At 41.8% G+C, this 26970-nt stretch overlaps 1 protein-coding gene across 1 annotated transcript in view; it reads right to left on the reverse strand.

Annotated features, from left to right (window-relative positions):
* Window positions 1-24731, reverse strand: part of BPHL (biphenyl hydrolase like) — a 33573-nt gene extending 8842 nt beyond the window's left edge. The window contains exons 1-6 of the mRNA XM_053601864.1: window positions 24494-24731; window positions 12827-12930; window positions 9434-9600; window positions 7966-8119; window positions 4815-4946; window positions 1773-1896 (exon numbers count right to left, since the gene is read on the reverse strand). Coding sequence (XP_053457839.1) covers window positions 1773-1896; window positions 4815-4946; window positions 7966-8119; window positions 9434-9600; window positions 12827-12930; window positions 24494-24591 — 779 coding nt within the window. The 5' untranslated portion in view covers window positions 24592-24731. The remainder of the gene's footprint in view (window positions 1-1772; window positions 1897-4814; window positions 4947-7965; window positions 8120-9433; window positions 9601-12826; window positions 12931-24493) is intronic.
* Between the last annotated feature and the right edge of the window lie 2239 nt (window positions 24732-26970).

A 26970-nucleotide genomic window follows, 5' to 3' on the forward strand; every position in this document is an offset into this window, starting at 1 on the left:
GTGAGCTGTGGGAGGCCACGGCACTCTACCGAGGGCCATAAAGTGAGACTCTGTCTCTACAAAAAAAAAAAGAAAACTTTCAGAAGGATTAGTAAGTATATTATTTGAATTCTGTACCATGACCATGACTTAGAATTATAATTTTGTAAATGTCTAGCTTGAAAATATCTTTCATTGCCTACTAAATCAATTTATAAGCTTCTCCACTAAACCTTTATGCCTACCTACAATATAATCCTAACCTAACTTCTACCTTTATTCTTCACTTATTCCACATTCCAGTCAAATAGATTATTTGTTACATACGCTCAAATGTATTTTTCTGATACATGACTAAACTGGTAGAGGAGAAAATATGTAAAAGAAAGACATGCCTTTTAATTTAAAAAATTGCTACATAGATATAGGAATTATAAAGATTTATGGTAACTGTATTTTATTATAGACTAAGAAGCATTTTTCCCTCATTTAAAAATTCTCAGAGACACCCATTATTGAACCTGTCACAGAGTAGAATCTCAGGAAGCTGTGAACCGTTTCTGTGCCTTCTTTCCCTGCAGGACTGCAGCAGCTCTGAGGACAGGGCCCACCGCTAACCGTGTAGAGCAGTGCTACTCTCAGCAGGAACTGGCTCATGGAGGGAAAGAGTCGGGGTAAAAGGGGAAGAAAGGAAGGCAGAGAGAGAGGTTGCTTATAAATCTGATTCCAAAAGAATTCCGTAGACTTTCCAACTTGTCCTGAAGTAAGTCAGAGGTGTGTGAACTTAATACACAGGCTCTGAAGGTAGCGAGGATCTGGTGGATGTTTATTTTCTAAAAAAGCAAACTGGGTCCCTGATCTCCCAGGTACCCCTCATTTTTACCTCCAGGATACGGATCCACCGCACAGAAAGGAGACAAGGAACTTATTCAGCTCGGAATTTCCATCTTGATAAAAGTGCCAGCAAAAGCTGTCTCCTATTTCAAAGTATTTAAAATATAAACTTCTATTTCATACAAAAGTGTGTGGGATTGAATAACAGCATTTCTGCTGACAGTCTCTGATGTCCCAGGTCAGTCGGCAGAAATAAGAATCAAAAGAACAAGTGACGTGTACCCGCTCTTTAATGGAGGGAGCTACCAACATGGCTTGGTATAGGATGGTATTTAGTAATTTTGAATAACAGGTTTCTCATTATGGTGCGTTCCCTATGAATAAAAAGTTTACAATACAATTATAAGTGAGGTAAAAAGCAGGATTCAGAGTTGAAAATAGAATATGATTATATCTATGACAAAATGCTAATAAGGATAATATTTAATGGGTGGCAAGCAATAGACGATTTGTTTTCCTCTTTTGGTTTTGCAATTGTTTTTAAACTGGGTAGTTTGCATTTTTGTAAGGATACAAACTATACTGAAAATTCCCAAATTATATAAAGTTGTTTCAGTTAACAGCAATTGATACAAATCTAAACCGTCGCCCAAACAACAATTGATACAAATCTAAACCGTCGCCCATGTTCTAAGACCTAGCACCTATTAGCACATTTGCCAACAACAATGAGGGATGTTTATCTGAGAACGCCTTTCCTTCCGATTTCTTGCTGTTATTTGCAGTTCATGGCTCCTGTCCCCCCTGGTACCCTAAATGAAGCAGTAGTATTGACTGACATTGGCAAATGGGGAGAAGGGGAGTGTACCCAACTTCGGCTTTGTACCCTTTTGGTAGCTTCTCCTGTTTACTCTGGGCTTCTGGGGCAGGGAGTGTGAAGGCAGTAAAACTGGACTTACTGTGACCCTTTCACGTGTTCATGTATGAAGTCAGCATGAAATCGTGGGACCAGAGGATCCTTCTCACCGTGCACAATCAAGGTGGGGCACTGCACCAGGGGTAGCAAGTGCCGGCAGATGTTACCTGAAGGACAAAGGGCACGAGGAATCTGCTTTATTTTCAGTGTAACTGTTCTAGGAGAGAAGAAACAGAACTCGGCAAGGCCCTTCCTTGGTCTTCAGTTTCCCTGTTACTGTACAAACAGTGCTTTGGATTTGATTGTACCTGGGGTTCTTTCCAGCTCTCATTCTCTGGGTTTCTTTTTCTGTTTCTCTACTGTTTATTTGTTTTTGAGCTTTCCTAGTAAACAAGTAGCACTGCCAGATTTAAATTTATAATTCTTACCAAACAGTAGGACAATCAATCAAACAAAACCCCACAACTCTTTGTATTACATAAGAGCAGTGCCCAATGTACAAAACAGTGGTAGGTGCTTGACAGCTGGGATGCTTTTCCCTCAAAATCATGTCTCAAATGGTCGTAGGGCCCTAGTCAGCCCTCAAGGCGTATGTATTTCACAATGAACCTGCAATTTACATGCAGTAAAGAAGCTTTTCCTCATCACTCATGCCTCTGTGATACTCCTAACATGCTTTTGAGAGGCTGTAAGGACTTAATCCCATTTTAACAACATTTCTGAGGCAATCATGGTACAAACTGGGCTCCAGTCCCTGAACTGCTATTTCCTGCTTCTGTGAGATCTTGGTGGCTCTTTACCCACTTTAAGCTTCAGCCTCAAACACGGACACTCATAGTTCCCTGGGGTTGTCATGAGGATATAAAGAGAGCCCTATCTTGTGTTCCTGGCATCCATAAGCTAGCCCATTCCACCTCCGCCCTCCCTTCCTTCTGCCTGTGTCAAAGGGAAAGCATTGTAGCTCAGAGAGGGTCCCCAGTGCTGACCTGCCCTGCCCAGGCCTCAGGCCTTTCCTGCTCTTCAACTAGGGGTCACCCCTTGCTACACAAAGAGGGGACAAGCTGACCAGGGGAAAAGGAGGGGACTAGCTGACTGGGGAAATTCTCCAGGTCTCTGAAGAGTCCCTCTCCTGTCCCATACTTGCCAAATGTATAATTAAATAATGATGATGATGAAAACCAATATTCCTGAGTGCTCATTTTGTGTCAGGAACTATTTAAACAACTTCATATCTGTTTTAGCAGGTGTAATTGTTTCTACATTAAGTACTTTTATAACAGTAATACTAACCTCTCATAAAGGACTTACTTTGTCCTTGGTATGGCCCCAAAGCTGAACAGATAGCATGTCATTTATCTCTCCAATAGCTTTATGAGGTAGGGTTTGTTTTTTTTTTGTTTGTTTGTTTGAGACAGAGTCTCACTGTGTCACCCTTGGTAGAGTGCTATGGCGTCACAGCTCACAGCAACCTCCAACTCTTGAGCTTAAGCAATTCTTTTGCCTCAGCTTCTCATGTACCTAGGACTACAGGTGCCTGCTGCAACGCCTGGCTATTTTTTGTTGCAATTGTCATTGCTGCTTTTTAGCTGGCCAGGGCTGGGTTCAAACCTGCCACCCTAAGTATATGGGGCCGGCACCCTACCCACTGAGCCACAGGGCCCATAAGGTAGGTATTGTTTTTTCTAGTCACAGACAGAAAACTGTAGCTTTGAGATGCTAAGTCTTCTGCCCAAATCCATTCTAACACCAGGCCAGGGGCAGTCAAAGCCAGAATTTAAGCCCAGGCCTGCCAGACTCCAAAGCTGTGCAATTAATTCCCAAACTGAGCATCATAAACTTGTCTGTCCAATTCAGGAAGAGCTTCTATCAAATTAATTAGTACAGAAGGGGGATAACTTACAGCCTTGCTGTGAGGTGGTTTATATACGGCTAGATCCTCTATATCATGACATACTTTTGAATTACTGATTCAACTCTGTTTCTACCTGTAAATCTCCCTATCTTTTCATTGCTGTCTTCAAAAGAGCATAAAAGTTTACATTTTACAAATTCACCCTCTTAAATGGAGAACTATCTCACACATTGTTTTATAGCATTTCTTTTGTTTTAAGAGCAGAGAGAAACACATTTCCAAGATGTTTTTACGGGTGGCTGCTGGATTTGAACAGGATCATTCTTAGGCATATATGTACTATTCTCATCTTAAACCAGAAGAGTAACATTTCCAAAAGTCCTATTCCTTGTGAAAGTTATGGCAGATGACTCATGTAGGAAATGATTAACTAACAGACTGAACTGGTCCTTCAATCACAATTTGTAACAATTTACTCCAAGATTAGATCTTAGCTACTCTATTTTTTCAGCAATTAAAAAAAAGAAAAGAAAAATGAGAGATTATAAACATTAATAGCTGTATAAAAATTAACTTTAATTCAAAATTTCTTTTAAAGATGTCAACTCTTACTGTTACTAGAAATCTGAATAATTTTTCAGATAAAGAATAGGAGACATTTATTCATGGTTAAGGTCATATCATTTAATTCTGAAGATGGGAAAAGAATTGAATATTTTCCTCCTCATCCTAATTCTGTTGGGGCTGAAGATTATGACAGAAACTTCCTCCTTTTTTGTCCTGGTAACGGAGCACCCCAGTGGGGTGACACATCTAAATGAGCAAAGAGGAAAAATCATACATATTGTGCCTTGTTTGATTTCTAATTATCCATTCTGGAGTTAGAAAAGAGGAACTGATCAAGGCTTCTGGAGAAATATTTTATCATCACACACATTTTATCATTTTATCATCACATCACACACACAAAGGATTAGAAGGGAAAAAGAACAGCCTGTTGTTCAGACTCACCAATATGAACTTTCACATATACAGTCCTGCCTGTATGCTAAGGCAGATTTATTGTGCAAGAACTTTCATTGTATACAATAACTAGTATTTTCTGTTCACACATGAGTGTATAAGGGTAATGGGGGGGACTCATGAATCACTGAGAAACTCTGGAACACGGGAGAAGAACTCAAGCTCCCTCTCTAATCAGCAAAGCAACCCTTCCCTAATCCACAAACCTACCATCTGGTTGATGTTTAAACTGTCCTATGCCGTCCACCCACTTCTCACAGGTTTTGGCAAAGTAGTCATACCCATACAGGGTTTCTAGAGGCTTTCTTGTTCTTTCACTCCATTTAGAAACATCTCGGATCCCTGCAAAACATAAGTATAGACAAAGATCAGTTTAGTCTCATAATAAGGTATCTGATCATGGGCCACCTCTGAGCCCTAGGCTCACTGTTGTGTCTGCCTGGAATGCCTCCCCACCGCCCCCGTCTCTCCCTCCCTCTGCTCCATTTGGCACTTACCACTGCTCTGCAGTGTTTCCTGTACCCACGGCTAAGTGCCTGCCTCCCACTAGGCTGCATGCCCATCGTAAGTGACTCTGTTTATTATTTGCAAAAGAGGAGTTTTTTTCTGAGTTGCATTTTTATCTACATTGAGAAATACACACAAATTATTCTAATTTCTGCTACTGAAGAAATATGGGGATAAAAGGCTAACTACTAACTTCAAACTATATTATAGCTGACTCACCAGTAGGAAAGAAACAATAGCTTAAAACAATCTTTATAATGAATCAATAAACACAATTACTTAGCCCAAACTTTTCCATATTTCTTATTGATTGATTAATTAATTGGCCAACAGTCTCACTCTGTGCTCTAGGTAGAGTGCTGTGGTGTCGTAGCTCACAGCAACCTCAAACTTTTGGGCTCAGGCCATGATCCTCTTGCCTTAGCCTCCTGAAAATGTTCATAGCAACAGTGGAAATAAAGCAACTGCCATCAGTGACAGAATGGCTGTCTGAGCTCAAATGGAGCAGTGGTGGTAGGGGCTCCCTCCGGCAGGCAGTGGTATGTGAGCTGAGTCTGGGAGGGCAGAAGCCAGCAAGCAAGTGAACAGGAGGGCAGGTGCAGCAGCACAGCTGGCCGGAAGCAGAACTGGACCCGGAAGTTTCACAGGGCTGGATGTAAACATGGAGACAAAGGTGAAAGCAGCATGTCCGCAGAAACAAAGGCCAAGAGGCAAGAAGCGGAAAGCTTGTTTCAGGAATGGCGGTTTATCCCACAAAGAAGGGGCCCCAGATGGCTGAGGGAAAGGGGAGACAAGGCCAGTCATGCTGCTTGGACTTTACTGAAGGGTTTGAAGTACCGAAGTAGAATTAAGTGATCAGATTTTTCCCTTAGACAGGAAACTCTTCCCATGGAGGGGAAAGGGGGTAGAGGGGAAAGGGGAAAGAGGCCAAGGGCCTGAATCAGGAAATTGATGAGAAGGATAGAGGTGGGGATAACTGAGAGGCAGCATGAACATGGTGCCAAAGGAATGTGGTCAGAATTAGATGAAGAGAGCAGAGGCGGACTGGGCCCCGAGGTGTAATTCTGGTTTAGATGCTCCGGCAGACCCTGGGCCATCAACTGGGACAGTGATGGTGGGTGTGTGAAGGGCCATGTAATAATGAGTTCATTTTAGACCAAGGTAGGCCATATTCTGGGGCATAAAACAAACCTTCATCAAATTCCAAAGAATTAATATCATACAGTGTATGTTTTCTAAACCAGTGGATTAAACTATCACAAGGAGAACAGTTTTAGCAGAGTAGACTGTAAGGGGACACGGACCAGAATGGACTGAAGAAGGAAGGAGGGAAGATGGAGAAGCAGAGAATGAAGACAGTGCTTTCCATACATCTGTGGGAAAGGAGAGAGAATAGGAAGGCGTTAACCACAGATAAGAGGAGTGACTTTCTGGAGGAGGAAGCGTGCCCACTTTTGTGGGCTGAGAGTGAGGATCTAGTGGAGAGGAGTCAATACTACGAGGGAGGGAGGCAGAGCCGAAGGCGGCCTGTTGGAGAGGCAGTGGGAGGGAAGACCAGCAATCGAGTGGAACGTCTTACCCTGCACCAGACAGACAGCCGCAGGAACACGGGAAGGACAAGACAGAGTCAGCATGGGCAACAACATCAGACTCACCATCCCTGCACCAGACAGACAGCCGCGGGAACACGGGAAGGACAAGACGGAGTCAGCATGGGCAACAACATCAGACTCACCATTTAAGAGCTGTATATTTCTTTAAAAAACAGAAAGACTGTTAAGAACGAAGATTTTACAACAGAACACTACCAAGTACAACAGAACACTACCAAGTCAGGTAAAGTTCAGAACAGCTGAAAAAGACTAGACTTGGGATATTCTAGGGCCAGAGATAAAATATTTTAGGCTGTGCAGGCCAAGAGGCGAAATAAAAGACATTACATAGATACTTACAGATGAGGAGGGAAAACATCTGACCCACCTAATCCTAAGTGCCTGGGAAGGGCCATCTGGAGTCCACTAGGATCACACTTGGGACAAAAAGATACCAGCCTGGAAAAGAGGGTCCTGGTGGACCAAGCTGGCAGGTAGTAATAGTGGGATAGCCTGAGTCAGTTTCCACTTTTTGCCTTAGCATCCTCCAGATCCTGGTGCACCCTTCTCTTCTGCAGAAAGCCTCATCTCAATGTGGGCAGCTTGCTGGAGGCTGAGCAACTCTTCAGTTGCTGACTGCTGTTCCACACCTGGGTGGCTGGTGACTTCCAATGGTCATTCACATGAAGTGGCCACCAGCCCAGGCCCTGGGCAAGCAATGCTGGGAGTGAAGGCCAGGTCACTGTGACTTGCAGCACTAGCTTCCTTGGCTGGTACCCAGGCCTTACAAAGCAGGTGGCAGGCTGGATTTAATTTTTCAGTGTATCTAAAAACTTTAAAGAAAAGCTCAAAGGACAACCTTAAAAAATCTGAATAGCACAAAAATTCTTTTAATGAAAACAATAAGATTTCATATTGGAATTCAATGTTCCCTTTTCTATAGACATTGAAGTTATTAATAACACCTCACATCAACTCTTCCTTCCTTGAAGTTCACTATCAGTAATAGTAAATGGAAATATTGCTTTTACTTAGCCTTTTCCTGAGTCATAAAAGTTTACTCCTGGAAATAGAAAGCTTTAGACCTTCTTATTTCTAAACCCAGACTGGTTGAATTACACACTTTTCTAAGAACTCATTATTCTTCCTAACTTAGAGTTGAGAACTGGAAGCAGATACGACTTTTCTCAAAATAAGAGACAAGAAGTGGGGAGAGAAGACAGTCATCCATTGTCAAGGCATCTCTGACTGGCAGAACCCACCGTCATAAATCACGCTATCCTCGGCAGTGACGTAGGCGTTGGCGCCCCAGATCACCATCTTGTGGATGTAAGCGGGATATTTTGCAGCAGCAATGAGTGCGGTGATGCCACCGTCACTCCATCCCAGCAAAGAGACCTTCTTAAACTTCAGTGTCTGTGATAAATACAAGATGCAAAGCACAGGTTATTGCTTCTCTGCTGAAAGAACCCAAGGGTCACTAATGTTTGGAATGAATACAGGTGTGGGGTCAGAGTATCGATCAGTAATAAAAGAAAAATCCTAGCACAGTATATTTTCTCAATTAGTTTTGGTATACATATAATTGTTAGAAAAACAATTCCACTTCCCTATATAGTATGGATCTGAATTATGAGGGAACTACACCTTCTGGTTGGATAAATCTCAAAACTAGAATCATCAAAGACTAATTATACTTAGATATGACAAATACATACAGTGGTGTGTGTGAGCATGCCACAGCAAGGACTTTGAGAACAGTTCTGTAGATCAGAGAGGAAACCTTGGGACTTGCTGGAGGAAGTGAAGTAGGGCATCTGATAAAGTCACTGACTGTATCTGTGGTAAGAATGGCTACCACTGAGCTGTCGGAGGACTGTGTCATGGGGAAGCTATGTTAGTCTTTGGGTGAATCGACCAGGGTCTGAAATATGTTTGGCAAGAAAATGGACAAGATTACTCTGTCTGTGAGAGACTGCCAAGAAGTAAGAATAGAATGACTAAGAAAATTAAAGGTAAAGAATTAACAAATAATAGCATTATTTGCTGCCATGACTATCAATTAGTATAAGTACTATGGATAATAATTTGGCAATATATAAAATGAACATTACATCTTCTATCACCCAGCAAGTTACCTCCTGGATTCCTATGACACTCTCCCACAAGTGTGCTAAGAGCACAGTCCAGGATGTTTACAACAATACGGTTTAAAACAGCAAAAAAAAAAAAAAAGGGGGGGGGGAAGAAAACTAAAATGTTCATGAATAACAGAATGTTCACTGCACTGTTATTTATAATCACACAAAAAAGGCAACTAAAAATTAAATTAGCTACCATCAGAAGATGGGCGAAGACATAATGTAGTATATCCACATGATGGAATAACGTGCGCCTATTACAAGACTGATGTAAATGCGCATTTATGAACATGGAGTATCTTTTTGAAAAGTTGTTCAATGAAAATAGTAAGTTGGGAAAACGTTAGGTGGAATACGGTAATAATCCCGGCCAGAAAGGCAGAGCCTTAAAGTCTCGGTAGTGGTTATCTTTAGACAGCAAGATTGTGAGCTATTTCTACTTGCTTCTTTACACCTAATTTGAATTCTTTGAATTTTCTATAGGACGCCCATCATATTACCTTTGCAGAAAGAAAGAACAATAAAACAAAATAAATGTAGACAAGCCCAGGCACCCTCCCTTCCCTGGGCACCTCCCTAAGAGACCCACCTTCATCAAATCAACAGCATCTTTCGCATCCCTTTCAAAAAAGTCTACTGGGAAATCTCGATCTGGAGGTCTGGAATGCCCATATCCTCGAGGATCCCAGGCGACCACTGTGAAGAGCTGCTTATTTAGGTTCTTGAGCTGAGGTCCAAAATCAGTCTCTCCACTTCCTAAAAATAGCCACCTGGTTATGCTGAGGTGAATGCTTTCCTTGTATCCCACACATTACAGTGAAAACAGAAGCAGTAACAATTTTAAGGCAAAGTAGCCTGTTTCTACCCAAAGTCAGCCCAGAATGCAATCAGGAAAGTGATCTTGCATTGACCTACCCAATCCATTCACGGAGAGGCCAACTACCTTTCCTGGAGGGTTCAGACCTGCCTGCCATCTCCCCCTGGTGGCTATTTTGAGAAGGACCAAGGCCCTGTGTCTTCCTTGGTATTATTTCAGTGCTTTCAATACCTCTTTACTGAATCTTCCTTTTTAAACAAAAGAATTAATGAAACTGTATAGAAATAAATTTACATAGATGATATGCTTCTGGGATCTTTTATCTTTTTTTTTAATGACTTAACGTGACTTAAGTGAAAGATGTCTGTAATATCTGTAAACAAATTTATGAAATTTGGTTCAAAGCAGAATTCTAAAATTCCGTTATTATCCAGGTAGAAAAAACAGAACCCAAAAATTCTGTTTTCAAAGTTATTCAAAGCAGAATTCTGAAATTATTCAAAGCAGAATTCTAAAATTCCGTTTTTTGGTTTTTTTTTACTGAGTTAAAGTGAATACCCCTGAAGACATTATTGTTTTAATTAAAAACTATAAAGCTAACCTAAAACATGTAATGTGGGGAGGACATGGAGGAAAGAAATCAGTTTGCTTCATCAAAGCAGTTCAAAATGGCTTATGTTAACAAGTAAAACGATACATGGGTCATTATGAAAATTTTGACATACACAAAAATCAAGAAACATAAAATCCATGTGAATGGAAATAAATGAAGCCCTCCCAGCAACATCGATGAGCTGAGCAAAGTGAAACTTGCATGGGTGAATCAAAAAGGACGCTGTCAGCTGTGTTTCTTGGAAGTGAAATGATGGGTCATAACACAGTCTGTATCAAAACTTTTGTAGTGACCCACATATTCCTGGGCCTTTGATGGACTTGACTGGCTGTCCCAGTCACTGTAAGTGGTGGAGTGTCCACACCCACTGCATACAGGGCCACTCTCAAGAACCCGGTCCAAGGGTAAGTCAGCAGCATTTTATGTGTAAAGCCTGCTGATTTCTGAGGACTCATAGTTCAGGCCACAAATGAACACTAAACACTTTCCCTGAAAAACTGGCTATTCTAGAAAATGTCCTTCAAGATGATGCAGGATCATTTACCATTATCAAGGCTCATCATTTTTCCTGACAAGAGATATCTTTTTTGGGATGAGAAAATCATTCAGAAAACCCAAACAAAAACAAATCAACAGATCTGCAGACTACAGCTACCGCTCTGATCAGGGGGCTTTTCTTTCAATCTCTGACCTGAGAGACTTCTGCTGAGAAACTGATCTGGAGAAGGTAGGAAAAAAGGGAACCATCTAAAAGACCAATTTCAGAAATAATAAGATCTTTGCTTTCTTCCTTTTCTGCCTGCCTTGCTTGTCCTCCCTTCCTTCCTTCTCCTTCCTTCGACAGTCTCACTCTGTTGCTCAGCTTGAGTACTGTGGCATCTGCCTCACTCACAGCAACCTCAAACTCCTGGGCTCCAGTGATCCTCCTGCCTCAGCTTCCCAAGTAGCTGGGACTACAGATGCCTGCCACAACACCTGACTAATTTTTCTGTTTTTAGTAGAGACAGGTTTTGCTCTTGACCAGGCTGGTCTTGAACTGCTGAGCTCAAGCTATCCTCCTCGCTCAGCCTCTTAGAGTACTAGGATTACAGGTGTGAGCCATTGCACCTGACCAGGAATTTGCTTTCTGGCACACATGCATACATTTGAAGTCTAGTGCCAAGAATACTGAAACCTTAAAAGAAAGTTTAAAGATGAGATGTGCATAGTTACCAGTATATGATACCTGAGAAGCTGGGGGACGGGGGATAGGGGGGATGGGGTAGGAGAGAGAAGCTCACTGTTCCACTTTTTGATTTTGAAATCATGCTGTCATGTTTTACTTAAACAAAAATTAAATTAATATGTTTTTTATACCTGGATAATTAGTGTAATATTGAAATAATGGAAAGCTAAGCTGGGAAATTATTGTCTTTACAGATAACTTCAGCTTTCCATTGGCCATTGGAGTGAATGTCCTTTTTCATTACAATAGCTTAAAGAAAAAAAGGATCCTAAATACTATCTAGACAAGGAGACCTTGCTGCTACAATGGTACCACACTCAGGTCAAGTGGAACCATCACTGACTGAAATAATTTCAGCACTTTACTTTTAAAAAGACAAAAAGCAAATCCCAAGGAATAAGTACAGTTTTCCATCTCCATGGGTTCCACATCTGTGGATTCAACCTACTGTGAATTAAAAAATATTAAAAAACATGGCTCGGTCTGTATTGAATATGCAGTTATTTTCTTATGATTATTCTCTAAGCAGTACAGTATAACAACTATTTACATAGCATTTACATTGTATTAAATATTATCCATAATCTAGAGATGTTTTAAAATATGCAGGAAGACGTGCAAAAATAATATTAATACTTTACCATTTTATGGCAGGGACTTAAGTAACTATAGATTTTTGTATTTGCATAGGGTCCTGGAACCAATGCCCCATGGATACAGAGGGATTATTATGTATAAGGGAATTATTTAACTAAATAAAAAATAAATCAACACTAACCCCTTAAAACCAAATTTGTGATGTCTTGGGATCACTAGAAATATTCCCTCTGAACTGTCTGCGTCTGAACCACTGTTCTGAAAAGGAGACTGAGATCCAGTGGGCTTTATTATGCCCTATACATCAAGATAGGGTAATGTGCCAATCTAATTTTGATTTCCAAAAAGTCATTTTTTCTTGCCTCTTATATTAATTGAACATATTATCACCACAACAGGGTGATCAATCCAAACTGGATTAGTGCCTGGAAAACCCCTCCACATCAGGCCAATTGGGATGACTGGTAACTTACTCATCTCCTTCTTCCCACACCCCTTTCCTTACCCCTGGCACCCTCCCAAACTGGGGGAAACTGGGCACTTACAGGAATAAAAAATACATGTAGTAGAAAGTCATCTACTTTTCTAAATCACTTATGTGTGATACTGGCATACCTTATTTCAAACATTTTGGCAAAAGACTGAAATTAATAATCAATATTTGGCAGCTAGTACTGTGAATGCATCATAGATTATAGAGCATGTAAAAGCCATTAAAAAATGTCCAGACCCAACATCCCAGGAAGTAGCAGGACTGCGTGTTCTCCCTGGCCCGTCCGCTGGTAATGCAGGTGAACGCCATTCACTGTGACTTTGCCAGAGGTTACCGAGGTGCTAGAAAAAAAGAAACAAACACCCATCTCCACAGGGGAAGGAAGGGGCAGGGATGGATTTGTTAAAGGATACAAGATTACAGCTAGATGACAGCAGTAAGTCCTCCTGTTTTGTAGTAGTGTAGGATGAGTATAGTTAACCATTGTACAGCATACACTTTCAGATAGCTAGGAGGAGGGGACTGAATGTTCCCAACACAAAGAAGTGATAAATGTTTGAGATGAAGGATATGTCAGTCACACTGATCTGATCACTACGAGTTACATATATTTAAACATCACTATGTACCCCATGAATGTGCACCATTACGTCAATTTTTAAAAATGTAAATGTTTTTTAGCAAACCTATCCCCAAGAGAAAATTGTTAGCAGTACAAATTAATATGACAAAACTGCCCTTTTACATGCGTAAGTCAACTCCAAGTACCCCTCTCCAGATTCTTGGATTGTTTTGGTTCATGCCTCAGTTTCCCTGTTGTGAACAGTGAGACGCTGAGTCTGTATCTTCCTCCCAGAGTACAGATCTGAACTGCTGGAGCTCACCCTGCCGAAGCACCGAGGGACTTGCTGAAAGCAATGGCATAGAGGCCCATGACCCATGCTGGTGAGCTGGAAGCTGGGGGTGCCCGAGTGCAGCTGGCGTGGGGGCTCCACACAGTGAGGTGCAAGGGTGGGCATCAGAAGCAGGAGCCTGGAGCCACCCCCAGCACCTCAGCAGGCCTAGAAGCAGCCTTGGTAGCATTCTAAAGGATGAGACTGAAAGAAAGGCCTCTACAGGGACAGACAAAAGTGATTTGGGCTTTCTCACCCATGGCCTTGGGTATGGGACAAGAGAAAGCTGTTTAGGCTTTCTTACCCATGGGAAAGTGCCTTGTGTTCCTAGGTAGCCATGACTGTGTACAGTGAAGTCATGCTTATGTGACTGCTACTTGGCATGCTGCCATTATTGTTCCCTTGGGTATAAAGGTGCACAACACCTTCTATATGTGTGGATCGTGGGTCACCGAATGTGGACTTTCTATGTCACTCAGCTCCAGGTGCTGGACAAGGGCAGACCTCCTGTGCTTGCTCACCAGAGCCTGTGAGCCAAATAAAGCATGTTGCACCTGCCTTCCATGCTTGAGTTTCTCTCCAGTCTGTCCGAACCAGAAGGCTGGCATTATAGCCTCCATCTCAGGCAGTGCTTTTGCTGCAGAGTTTCTTGTGTGGTCTGGCCAGTGGCACGAGGGCTAGAGTCAGGAAAGCCCATCTGCACTATGACCACTATTTCAGCTCGGTAAGAAGTCGAGATAGTTCTGTGATGACTGTCAAATAGCCACGTCCACAAGCCCCTACCTCAAAAGCACTTTCTCTTGCTTGGGGAAGGGCTAATGCCAGCGTGGTCCTGCCAGAATGGAGGCAGGTGGCCTCCAAGCTCTCCTCAGCTCCTCTTCAGCGGCTCCGGAAGAGGCTGTGCAGGGATGTGCACGATACAGCACACGCAAGGCCACTCTCCGCAAATTTACTGGACAGGTGACCGCGTGACATGCAGAAGGGACATGGCGGCATGCCAGGCAGATGCCAGGAGGAGCTGCTCCTCTCCTAGTGGACTGTTGGTAAATTTAAATCAACCACTGCCTCCATTTTCTCTTACATACTCCCTACCCTACCTCCACCCTCAGAATGATTCTTGAAATGCAGCACATTTGAAAAAATAAAGGTCTTGTTTCCTCTTCTATTTCACCTTATTAGCCAACTTCAAGTAAGAAAAAAATAAGTGCAGAAACAAATGTGTTGCACACAGGTACATCTAATCTTAACACACAATGTCTGGAAAAACATAAGGCAGAATCAGGTAGTAATAAGGCTTGACATAACTACAAGCTCATTATCTACAGAAACACTAATTGGAGGAGCAATAATAAAGCCACAGAACAATGGCAATCCTGATAGCACCAATTTAGTTATGATTACCATCCTATTCTTCTGAAGAATGCATCTATATGGTTAGGATGGCATTAGATAGCTTAGGACCAATATAGAGGCAAATAAATGCACTCTACAAATAAAGACTCATTTCAGCAAATATTTGCTTATTGGTGCATCTTCTTTGTCCACAATCTACTAAGAAAGAAGGTAAAGACACAAAGGACTATTTATGAGCAAAACCAAATTAATTTCAAACCTAAGAAAAAGCCAGGCCCAGTGGCTCATGCCTGTAATCTCAGCATTTTGGGAAGCTGAGGTGGGAGGACTGCTTGAGCCTAAGAGTTTGAGTCCATCCTATGCAACATAGCAAGACCCTGGCCAGGGACTCTGGTAGCCACGTGCATCTGAGCGGAGCCGTTCTCCTGGCCAGAGACTGCTGGAGCCTTGGGCCCTCTGTGCCAAAGTCCCTGGGCACCAGGCACTCCCAGAACTGTGTGCACCATCCCCTACCCTGTTGCTAGATCTGCGGATGACACACTCTGGAGCTGCTCCCACAACCAGAACTCCCTGGCTGGGACAGCCCCAGAAAAGCTACACAGGGTCAGTCCCTACAAAGATCTAGCAACAATAGAGTGATCCCCCCAGGGTCTAATCTTGAAGAGACACCACCCCAACTCTGAGGACGGCCAGAGGCAATGGTGAAAAACAATCATGAGACAAAATCGAAGGAAAAACTCTGGCAATATGAATGATCAGAGTAAATCAACTCCCCCAAGGAACAATGGGGCAGACACAGCACAAAATCCTATGCACAAACAAATAGCTGAGATGTCAGAAATCGAATTCAGAATCTGGAAAGCAAATAAGATTGAATTAGAATTCCAAGCACTAACCCAAAAGATGTCACAAGAATTCAACGAATTCAAAGACCAAATGACCAAAGATTTTGACACACTGAGACAAGAAGTTGCAGCCCTCAAAGATCTGAGAAACACAGTAGACTCCCTCAGTAACAGAATGGAGCAAGCCGAAGAAAGGATTTCTGACATTGAAGACAAAGCTTTCGAATGCTCCCAAACTCTCGGGGAGGAAGAGAAATGGAGGGCAAAAACAGATCACCCTCTCAGAGAGCTCTGGGATAATTCTAAGAAAACTAATATTTGCCTTAAAGGGATCCCTGAAAGCGATGAAGTGGCTTCACAAGGCACAGAGTGTCTTCTCCATGAGATTATAAAACAGAACTTTCCAGACATGCCAGGAGATTCTGAATTTCAGATAGCTGACAGTTTCAGAACTCCAGCAGAACTCAACCTAAATAAGACATCCCCAGACATATCATAATCAATTTCACTAAAAGTTAATATGAAGGAGAAAATTCTGAAAGCAGCAGACGAAAGAAAAACCATTACCTACAAGGGGAAGAATATAAGAATAACTGCAGATCTCTCTGCTGAAATCTTTCAAGCTAGAAGAGAATGGTCATTGACTTTTAATCTCCTAAAACAAAATAACTTTCAGCCCAGGATCCTGTACCCAGCTAAACTGAATTTCATTTATGACGGAGAAATTAAATACTTTAATGACATTCACATGTTGAAGAAATTTGCCACAACTAAACCAGCTCTCCAGGATATTCTCAGACCTATCCTCCATAAAGACCAATGTAATCCTCTACCACAAAAGTAAACCCACCCAGAAAATTTTGATCAAATTCCAACTTCCACAGTCACAAAAGGATTAAAAATGTCCACCGGACTCTCGAAAGGCTTATCAATATTCTCAGTTAATGTGAATGGTTTAAATTGTGCTCTAAAGAGGCACAGGTTGGCCGAGTGGATACAAAAACTCAAGCCAGACATCTGCTACATACAAGAATCTCATCTTGCATTAAAAGACAAATATAGACTCAAGGTGAAGGGATGGTCATCTATACTCCAGGCAACTGGAAAGCAGAAAAAAGCAGGTGTTGCAATCTATTCGCAGATGCAATAGGCTTTAAACCAACCAAAATAAGGAAGGATAAAGATGGACACTTCATGTTTTGTTTTGTTTTTTTTTTTTTGTAGAGACAGTCTCACTGTACTGCCCTCGGTAAAGTGCCATGAGGTCACACGGCTCACAGCAACCTCTAACTCTTGCGCTTACGCGATTCTCTTGCCTCAGCCTCCCAAGCAGCTGGGACTACAGGCACCCGCCACAACACCCGGCTATTTTTTTTGTTGCAGTTTGGCAAAGGCTGGGTTTGAACCCGCCACCCTCGGCATATGGAGCCGGCGCCCTACTCACTGAGCCACAGCCGCCGCCCGACACTTCATGTTTGTTAAAGGTGATACTCAATCTGATGAGATTTCAATTATTAATATTTATGCACCCAACCAGAACATACCTCAATTTATAAAAGAAACTCTAACAGACATGAGCAACTTGATTTCCTCCAGTTCCATAGTAGTTAGAGATTTTAACACCCATTTAGCAGTGCTGGATAGATCCTCCAAAAAAGAAGATAAGCAAAGAAATCTTAGGTTTAAACTTAACCATTCAACATCTGGACTTAACAGACATCTACAGAACATTTCATCCCAACAAAACTGAATACACATTCTTCTCCTCAGCCCACAGAACATACTCCAAAATCGACCACATCCTGGGCCACAAATCTAAACTCACCAAATTTAAAAAAAAGAAATTATTCTTTGCATCTTCTCAGACCATCATGGAATAAAAGTTGAACTCAATAACAACAGGAATCTGCATACCCATACAAGAACATGGAAGCTAAATAACCTTATGCTGAAGGATAGATGGGTTATAGACGAGATTAAGAAGGAAATCGCCAAATTTTTGGAACAGAACAACAATGAAAACAAGAATTATCAGAACCTCTGGGATACTGCAAAGGCAGTCCTAAGAGGGAAATTTATAGCACTGCAAGCCTTCCTCAAGAAAACAGAAAGAGAGGAAGTTAATAACTTAACGGGACATCTCAAGCAACTGGAGAAGGAAGAACATTCCAATCCCAAACCCAGCAGAAGAAAAGAAATAACCAAAATCAGAGCAGAATTCAATGAAATTGAAAACAAAAGAATTATACAACAGCTCAATAAATCCAAAAGTTGCTTTATCCAAATTCGAAAGATCAATGAAATAGATAAACCTTTGGCCAACATAACCAGGAAAAAAAGAGTAAAATCTCTAATTTCATCAATCAGAAATGGTAACGATGAAATAACAACAGACCACTCAGAAATTCAAAAATCCTTAATGAATATTACAAGAAACTTTACTCTCAGAAATATGAAAATCTGAAAGAAATCGACCAATACTTGGAAGTACGCCCCCTACCAAGACTTAGCTAGAACAAAGTGGAAATGTTGAACAGGCCTATATCAAGTTCTGAAATAGCATAAACTATACAAAATCTCCCTAAAAAGAAAAGCCCAGGACCAGATGGCTTTACATCAGAATTCTACCAAACCTTTAAAGAAGAACTAGTACCTATATTACTAAACCTCCTCCAAAATACAGAAAAAGAAGAAATACTACCCAACACATTCTACGAAACAAACAACCAAACCAGGGAAAGACCCAACAAGAAAAGAAAATTATAGACCAATGTCACTAATGAATATTGACTCAAAAATACTCAATAAGATCCTAACAAACAGAATCCAACAACACATCAAAAAAATTATACACCATGTCCAAGGGGGATTTATCCCAGGCTCTCAAGGCTGGTTCAATATATGTAAATCTATAAATGTAATTCAGCACAACAAACTAAAAAATAAAGACCATATAATTCTCTCAATTGATGCAGATAACGCTTTTGATAATATCCAGCATCACTTCATGATCAGAACACTTAAGAAAATTAGCATAGAAGGGACATTTCTTAAACTAATAGAGGCCATCTACAGCAAACCCACAGCAAATATTGTATTGAACGGAGTTAAATTGAAACATTTCCACTTAGATCAGGAACCAGGGAAGGTTGCCCATTGTCTCCATTGCTCTTTAACATTGTCATGGAAGTTTTAGCCATTGCAATTAGGGAAGAAAAGGTGATCAAGGGTATCCACATAGGGTCAGAAGAGATCAAACTTTCACTCTTTGCAGATGACATGATCGTATATCTGGAAAACACCACTACACAACTTTTAGAAGTGATCAAGGAATACAGCAATGTCTCAGGCTACAAAATCAACACCCATAAATCTGTAGCCTTTATATATACCAACAACAGCCAGGCCGAAAAAACAGTCAAGGACTCTATTCCTTTCACAGTAGTGCCAAAGAAGATGAAATATCTGGGAATTCATCTAACAAAAGACGTGAAAGATCTCTATAAAGAGAACCATGAAACTTTAAGAAAAGAAATAGCTGAAGATGTTAACAAATGGAAAAACATACCATGCTCATGGCTGAGAAGAATCAACATCGTTAAAATGTCCATACTACCCAAAGCAATATATAATTTTAATGCAATTCCTATCAAAGCTCCATTGTCATATTTTAAAGATCTTGAAAAAAATAATACTTGGTTTTATATGGAATCAGAAAAAAACCTTGAATATCCAAAACATTACTGAGCAATAAAAACAAAGCAGGAGGAATCACGCTACCAGACCTGAGACTGTATTGTAAATCGATAGTGATCAAAACAACATGGTATTGGCACAAAAGCAGAGAAGTAGATGTCTGGAACAGAATAGAGAACCAAGAGATGAATCCAGCTACTTACCGTTATTTGATCTTTGACAAGCCAATTAAAAACATTCAGTGGGGAAAAGATTCCCTATTTAACAAATGGTGCTCAGTGAACTGGCTGGCGATCTGTAAAAGACTGAAACTGGACCCACACCTTTCATGATTAACTAAGATAGACTCTCACTGGATAAAAGATTTAAACTTAAGACATGAAACTATAAAAATACTTGAAGAAAGTGCAGGGAAAACTCTTGAAGGAATTGGCCTAGGTGAATATTTTATGAGGAGGACTCCCCAGGAAATTGAAGCAGTAAAAAAAAATACATTACTGGGACCTGATCAAACTAAAAAGCTTCTGCACAGCCAAGAACATAGAAAGTAAAGCAAGCAAACAGCCCTCAGAATGGAAAAAATATTTGCAGGTTATACCTCCAATAAAGGTTTAATAACCAGAATCTACAGAGAACTCAAACGTATTAGCAAGAAAAGAACTAGTGATCCCATCTCAGCGTGGGCAAAGGACTTGAAGAGAAACTTCTCTAAAGACAGACACACGATCTACAGACACATGAAAAAAAGCTTAATCATCAGAGAAATGCAAATCAAAACTACTTCGAGATATCACCTAACCCCAGCAAGAGTAGCCCACATAACAAAATCCCCAAACCAGAGATGTTGGCGTGGATGTGGAGAAAAGGGCACACTTCTACACTGCTGGTGGGAATGCACACTAATATGTTCCTTCTGGAAGGATGTTTAGAGAACACTTAGAGATCTAAAAATAGACCTGCCATTCGATCCTATAAGTCCTTTACTAGGTATATACCCAGAAGACCAAAAATCACAATATAACAAAGACATCTGTACTAGAATGTTTATTGCAGCCCAATTCATAATTGCTAAGTCATGGAAGAAGCTCAAGTGCTCATCGACCCATGAATGGACTAGCAATTGTGGTACATGTATACCACGGAATATTATGCGGACTTAAGGAAAGATGGAGACTTTACCTCTTTCATGCTTACATGGATAGAGCTGGAACATATTCTTCTTAGCAAAGTATCTCAAGAATGGAAGAAAAAGTATCCAATGTACTCAGCCCTACTATGGAGCTAATTTATAGCTTTCATATGAAGGCTATAACCCAACTATAGCACAAGAATATGGGGAAAGGGCCAAGGAAGGGGAAGGGAGGGGGGAAGTCAGAGTGAAGGGAGGGTAATGGCTGGGACCACACCTACTGTGCATCTTAGAATGGGTACAGGCAAAACCTACTAAATGCAGAATACAAACGTCTACATACAATAACTAAGAAAATGCCATGAAGGCTATGTTGAACAGTTTGAAGGGAATATTTCAGATTGTGTATGAAACCAGCACATTGTACCCCTTGATTGCACAAATGTACACAGCTATGATTTAACAATAAAAAGTAAATAAATAGGGCGGCACCTGTGGCTCAGTCGGTAGGGCGCCGGCCCCATATACCAAGGGTGGTGGGTTCAAACCCGGCCCCGGCTGAACTGCAACCAAAAAATAGCTGGGCATTGTGGCGGGTGCCTGTGGTCCCAACTGCTCGGGAGGCTGAGGCAAGAGAATTGCTTAAGCCCAGGAGTTGGAGGTTGCTGTGAGCTGTGTGATACCATGGCACTGTACCGAGGGCCATAAAGTGAGACTCTGTCTCTACAAAAAATAAATAAATAAACAAAGTTAAAAAAAAAAAAAAAAACTGAGCCGGGAGCTTAGCGCCTGTGGCTCAAGCAGCTAAGGCGCCAGCCACATACACCTGAGCTAGCGGGTTTGAATCCAGCCCGGGCTGCCAAACAACAATGATGGCTGCATTCAAATAATAGCCAGGCATTGTGGCAGGCGCCTGTGGTCCTAGCTACTTGGGAGGCGGAGGCAGGAGACTTGCTTGAGCCTAGGAGTTGGAGGTTGCTGTGATCTGTGATGCCATGGCACTCTACCCAGGGTGAGGGCTTGAGGCTCTGTCTCAAAAAAAAAAAAAAAAACTGAGCCAGGATTGTGGTGTGCACCTGTAGTCCCGGCTACTTGGGAGGCTGAAGGATTGTTTGAGCCCTAGAGTTTGGAGTTGCTGTGAGCTATGAAGCCATGGTGCTCTACCCAAGGTGACAGAATGAGACTGTCTCAAAAAAAATAAAATAAAATAAAAATATTAAAGAAAACAGAGTTATTGAATACTGATGTATTTTCACATAAATACAAGACCAAAATCCCCCCCAGTATTTAAAGAACAAAAATAAATTTGTCTTTTCCACCACTCTCTTCCCTCCTAATAATCACTTCTCTAAACGAGGTGTTCCTAAGCAGGTATGAGCCCTATAATCACCTATGGAGATTTTAACACACACTTGCCCAGGACACTCCTGGGAGACTATAACTCTAGGTAGACCCCCAGTGTCTACTTTCAAAAACACCAAAATTCTACTATACTTTTCATTCATATATTTCCTGAACACCTACTTTGTGCTGGGCACTAAAGGTATGCCCTCATGTAGCTTGGAGGCTAGCAGGAAAGACAGATGAATAGACTGCTACCAGCATCTACTAGGCAGTGTTTCGAGTATTAGGAAAGAGAAATAGTGGTGGGAGGGATGGGACCCTGGGGTGCAGGGGGAAGGCATCGAGTTCATCGTACCTTCACCGTCTCCACAGCTACTCCTGCGGCCCTTTCTAAAAGAGCATTTCCTGCCTCCCATTTCATCAGGGGGCTCAAACTTAGATAGGAATCACTTGGCAAACTCAAATCTCTGATGCTCAAGCCACATTACATCAGAATTTCTGGAGTGGATGCCAGGCATGGTGGCTCACACTGGCACTCTGGTAGGCTGAGTTGGGAGGATTAGAGTCCAGGAGTGAGACCAGTCTGAGCAGGAGTGAGAGCAAATAATTAAATTAAATCTAACTGTTACACTCTATTTCAAGCACTATTTAGAGCTTTACCTATCCCATTCATTTTGCTCTGAGGTTAGGTTGACCACATTAAGCTCAACCTAATTTTACCACTGAAGAGACTGAGGATCAGGGAATTTGCCCCAGTGGCACTGCTAGTGATTTGCAAAGCCAACCCTAGAGCCTCAGCTCTTCAGCACTTTGCTCAGAGACAAAAATGAGAGCTACTTACTAAGACACACCCTTACTTTTAAAGTCCTAATGTAGCATTATATGTTCAGCTATTTCTTTTATTTTTTCCAAAGTAGCTATTAGCCACAATAAAGTATTAACTGCCCCCAGGGCTTTATTTACATGAATTTATAACTTTTATAATGTATTATTTAGATATTCCAATTGTACCTAATTACTCAGTATTTATTATGTCCCAGGCCTTTTATGTTGGTGTTTCAAAAGTTCACAGAAACTGCAAGGCAGGAGGTTCAGAGGGGTTGAGTAACTTGCTATTACCTACTTACATTGGGCTGCGGCCTTGTTTCAGCATTAACCAATTCCCATGCTTATTTTCCCAGATTACATGTCATATCATCTTGCAGTTGCACTTATGAAACGGCAGTACAAAATCCAGAGGAACTCGTTTTTAGAACTGTTTTAGGAAGAATGATCTGTAGTGAGGCTAGGAAGATGGGGCTTTCCTGCAACCATTAAACAAACTTATCCAAACTGTGATATTGGTATAATCCCTGTTACCTTATTTCAATGCCTTTCTGCAGACAGGATAAAATGCCTTTTTTTTTTTTTTTTTTGAGACACAGTCTCACTTTGTTGCCCTCTGTAGAGTGCTATGCCATCATAACTCACAGCAACCTCAAACTCTTGGGCTCAAGCAATCCTCTTGCCTCACCATACTGAGTAGCTGGGACTATAGGTGCCTGCCTCAACAGCCAGGCTATTTTTAGAGGAGGAGTCTAGCTCTTGCTCAGGCTGGTCTCAAAAATGTGAGTTCAAGCAATCCACCAGCCTCAGCCTCCCAGAATGCTAAGATACAGGTGTGGGTGGCACCTGTGGTTCAGTGGGTAGGACATCGGCCCCATATGCCAAGGGTGGCCCCGGCCAAACTGCAACAAAAAAGAAAAAAAAAAAATGAAGATGACAGGCGTGAGCCACCTCGCTGGGCCACAATGCGCATTTTCCACTATTGATCTACATAGCTGAAGCCACTGACATGTTTTCCCATCTATCAAAATAGTCTTGAAAATCTAATAATAATTCTAAAATAATAATAAAAGAACATAAATGGGATATGAAACTCAAGAGCTAGTCAAGCATATGAAAATTTAAAAGATGGTTGGATTTGCCCTTTATCCTTTCCAGATTTGGTTCTCAACCTAGAAGTTTCCACAGTAGATCAAGTAGAAAGTTTTAAATGGCAGGCACCTACCTAGCGTTTGACTTTTTTCCTAGTCACCAATGGAAACGACCTATCAACATTAATTGCACACATGCCTTAGGTACATTTGTGTGTGTATATGTGTATGCATGCATGTGTATAGAAAACAAAGCAGTTTCACGCTGCTCCATCCACATTTACATTCAGCACCTCTAGGAACCAACAGTACCCACTTTCAAGGAAGCAGGTCAGAGACTATTTCAGTTTTTTTGTGGTTAATTATTTTATCTGAAATGAAGGGTGAGAGGGCAAACGAAGCAGCTTTTCGAGCTTCTCAACGCACCTACAACAGATCCTTTACAGCGAGGCCCAGAGGTCTGAATTTTCACAGGTTCTCAAGATGACTCTTTTGCACATTAAAGTTCGAAATTAACAAACAAAGATAAGAGTCAGGAGACTTGGGACACGTGACTTACGCCTTAACAGTAAAATGAGAGTTAATTACAAGGAGGGACAGGATGGCCCAGGCTACGACCACGGTCCTCCCCGCGCCGACCAGCCAACCTGCGGCCAGCGCACGCCCCTCCTGCCGCCCCGTAAGTGCACTGATGCAGAGGCTACCCGACAGGAGACAGGTGCCATTACCCGAACGCGGCCGCGGGCGCGGCCCAGATGTGGATCCGAGGCTTCAGCGTGGACAGGGATAGCCGCAGCACGCCTCTATAGCCCTGCGCAGCTGCCATGATCTGAGTTCCAGCCGCCGCAAGGGCACGCCTGCGCTGTACGCCGCAGCCGACCTGGGCCTGACCCGCCCAGCCCTGCCCCGCCCTCAGCCTGCCTTGCCTCGAGGCCACGCCCCTCCCTGGGCCCGCCAGCCCGGAAGCCCCACGCCCGTAGAGCTTGCTTAGGAGCCGCCTAAACCCCGCTCGCGATTTCGCCAGTCCTGCAAGCGCCGGGCACCCATGCAGTTTCCTCTCTAGGTGCTCTGGCTTCCACGTAGTAGTCACAGTGGACACCGCCCCTTTCCTGCCCATGGCTGCGGTAACCGTGGCCATTCTAGGAGACGAGGACGCCCTCCATCCTGCTGTCTCTGGTGGGCGTCCAGCTGGGGGCTCTGGAACCACAGGCGGAGACTCCTGCTTTGGCTGGCTGCTAACGGTGGGATGAAGTGCCTTTCCTTAGGGATGATGAGATCTATATATTTTTTTCTTTATACCGCTTCATGCTCATTAGGATAGCTACTAGCAGAAATCCCAGAAATTAGCGTTGGTAAAGATGTGGAGAAAATGGAACCTTTGTGCAGTGCTACTGGGAATGTAAAATGGTGTAGCCCCTGTAGTGAACAGTACCGCGGTTCCTCAAAAAATTAAACATAAAATTACCATATGATCCAGCAATTCCAATTCTGGGTATATACCCAAAAGAATTGAAAACAGTGTCTTGAAGAAATATTTGCACACTCATGTTCATAGCAGGATTATTCACAACAGCTAAGAGTGGAAGCAACACAAATGTCCAACAACAAATGAATGGCTACTTCATTTAGGATAATTTTCTCCAAGTTCATCCATGTTGTAGCATGTGTCAGAATTCCCTTCCTTTTTAAGGCTATATAATAGTACATTGTATGGATACACCACATTTTGGTTATCCAGACACAAAATCAGACTGAATGATTCCACTCACGTGAGGTATCTAAAGTGGTCAAATCATAGAGACAAAAAGTAGAGTAAGAGTTGCTGGAAGGGAGAAGAGAATGGGGAGTTGGTGTTTAATGGGGACGGACTTTAAAATTGGGAAGATGAAAAAGTTCCGGAGATGGACGGTGGAGATGGCTGCACAACAGTGTGAATGAACTTCATGCCGCTGAACTGCACACTTAAAAATGGCTTAAGTGGTAAGTTTTTGTGTGTTTTATCACAATTATTATTTCTTTGGTTTTTTTGACAGAGTGTCACTTTGTTGCCCAGGCTAGAGTGCCTCAGCATCAGCCTGGATCACTGCAACCTCAAACTCTTGGGCTCAAGTGATCCTCTTGCCTCAGCCTCCTGAGTAGCCAGGACTGTAGGCACCCTCCACAACACCTGGCTGATTTCCATTTTTAGTAGAGAAGGGGGTTTCACTCTTGCTCAGGGTGGTCTCCAACTCCCACTTTAGCTTCCCAGAGTGCTAGGATTATAGGTGTGAGCCACTACACCCAGCATATTAATTTTTTTTACTATATAATTCAAGTTTATAAAGGATATAGATGTTATCTGTAATTGGAAGCTCAGCAGCAAAAAAGCAACTATCCCTTTAAGTCTGGCTACCATTGTGCCTTATCTTTATTGCAAGTAACTAGTAGGTACATGGTTACTGTTGGAGCCTTGGCTTGGATTATTGAAGACAACAGCTTCTTTGCATATTGCATTATCTTTCTTCCAAGAGAACCTTCTGGTGTCATATAGTCCTGTGCTTTTAAGTGCTATAGCTATAGAAGTTCTATTACCTGTCCTTACACATTGGAGTTTGAATAAGAAAGACATTTTTCCTAAATAGTGAATGTGTAAATAGTTTATATTCTACTTTCAACATAAATCTATCGCAGTAATTCTTGCATGAAGGGAAAGTGAAATATATAATGTTTGAATTGATTTTAGTATCATTTGACTTTCAGAAATCTTTTTTCTTTTTTTTGACAGTCGCACTCTGTTGCCCAGGCTAGAGTGCCTCAGCATCAGCCTGGATCACTGCAACCTCAAACTCTTGGGCTCAAGCGATCCTCCTGCCTCAGCCTCCTGAGTAGCAAAAAATTTGTGCTGTGAAAAAAGTAACTGCCATTTTTGTGCAAGACATTTTATGATGTATCATATTTAATCTTCACACCAACCTTATGTGCTATTGCCCCTCTCATTTACAGATGAGGAAACAGGCTAAGAGAGGTTAGGAAGCAAGCCCTAGGTTATACAGCTTAAGAGTGGCAAGGAGGAATTTCAACCTGCTTCATTTCAAAACACAGCATTTGAATTATATATACTATAGAACTCACTGTAGTAGCATTAGGCCTCCTATGAATTCTTTGCAATCAGCTGCTTCTAAAATCTTGAATAATTATACTCCTTACACTATTATTAGAGAAAAAC

The sequence above is a fragment of the Nycticebus coucang genome, chromosome 9 (genome assembly GCF_027406575.1).
Source record: "Nycticebus coucang isolate mNycCou1 chromosome 9, mNycCou1.pri, whole genome shotgun sequence".
NCBI lineage: Eukaryota > Metazoa > Chordata > Mammalia > Primates > Lorisidae > Nycticebus > Nycticebus coucang.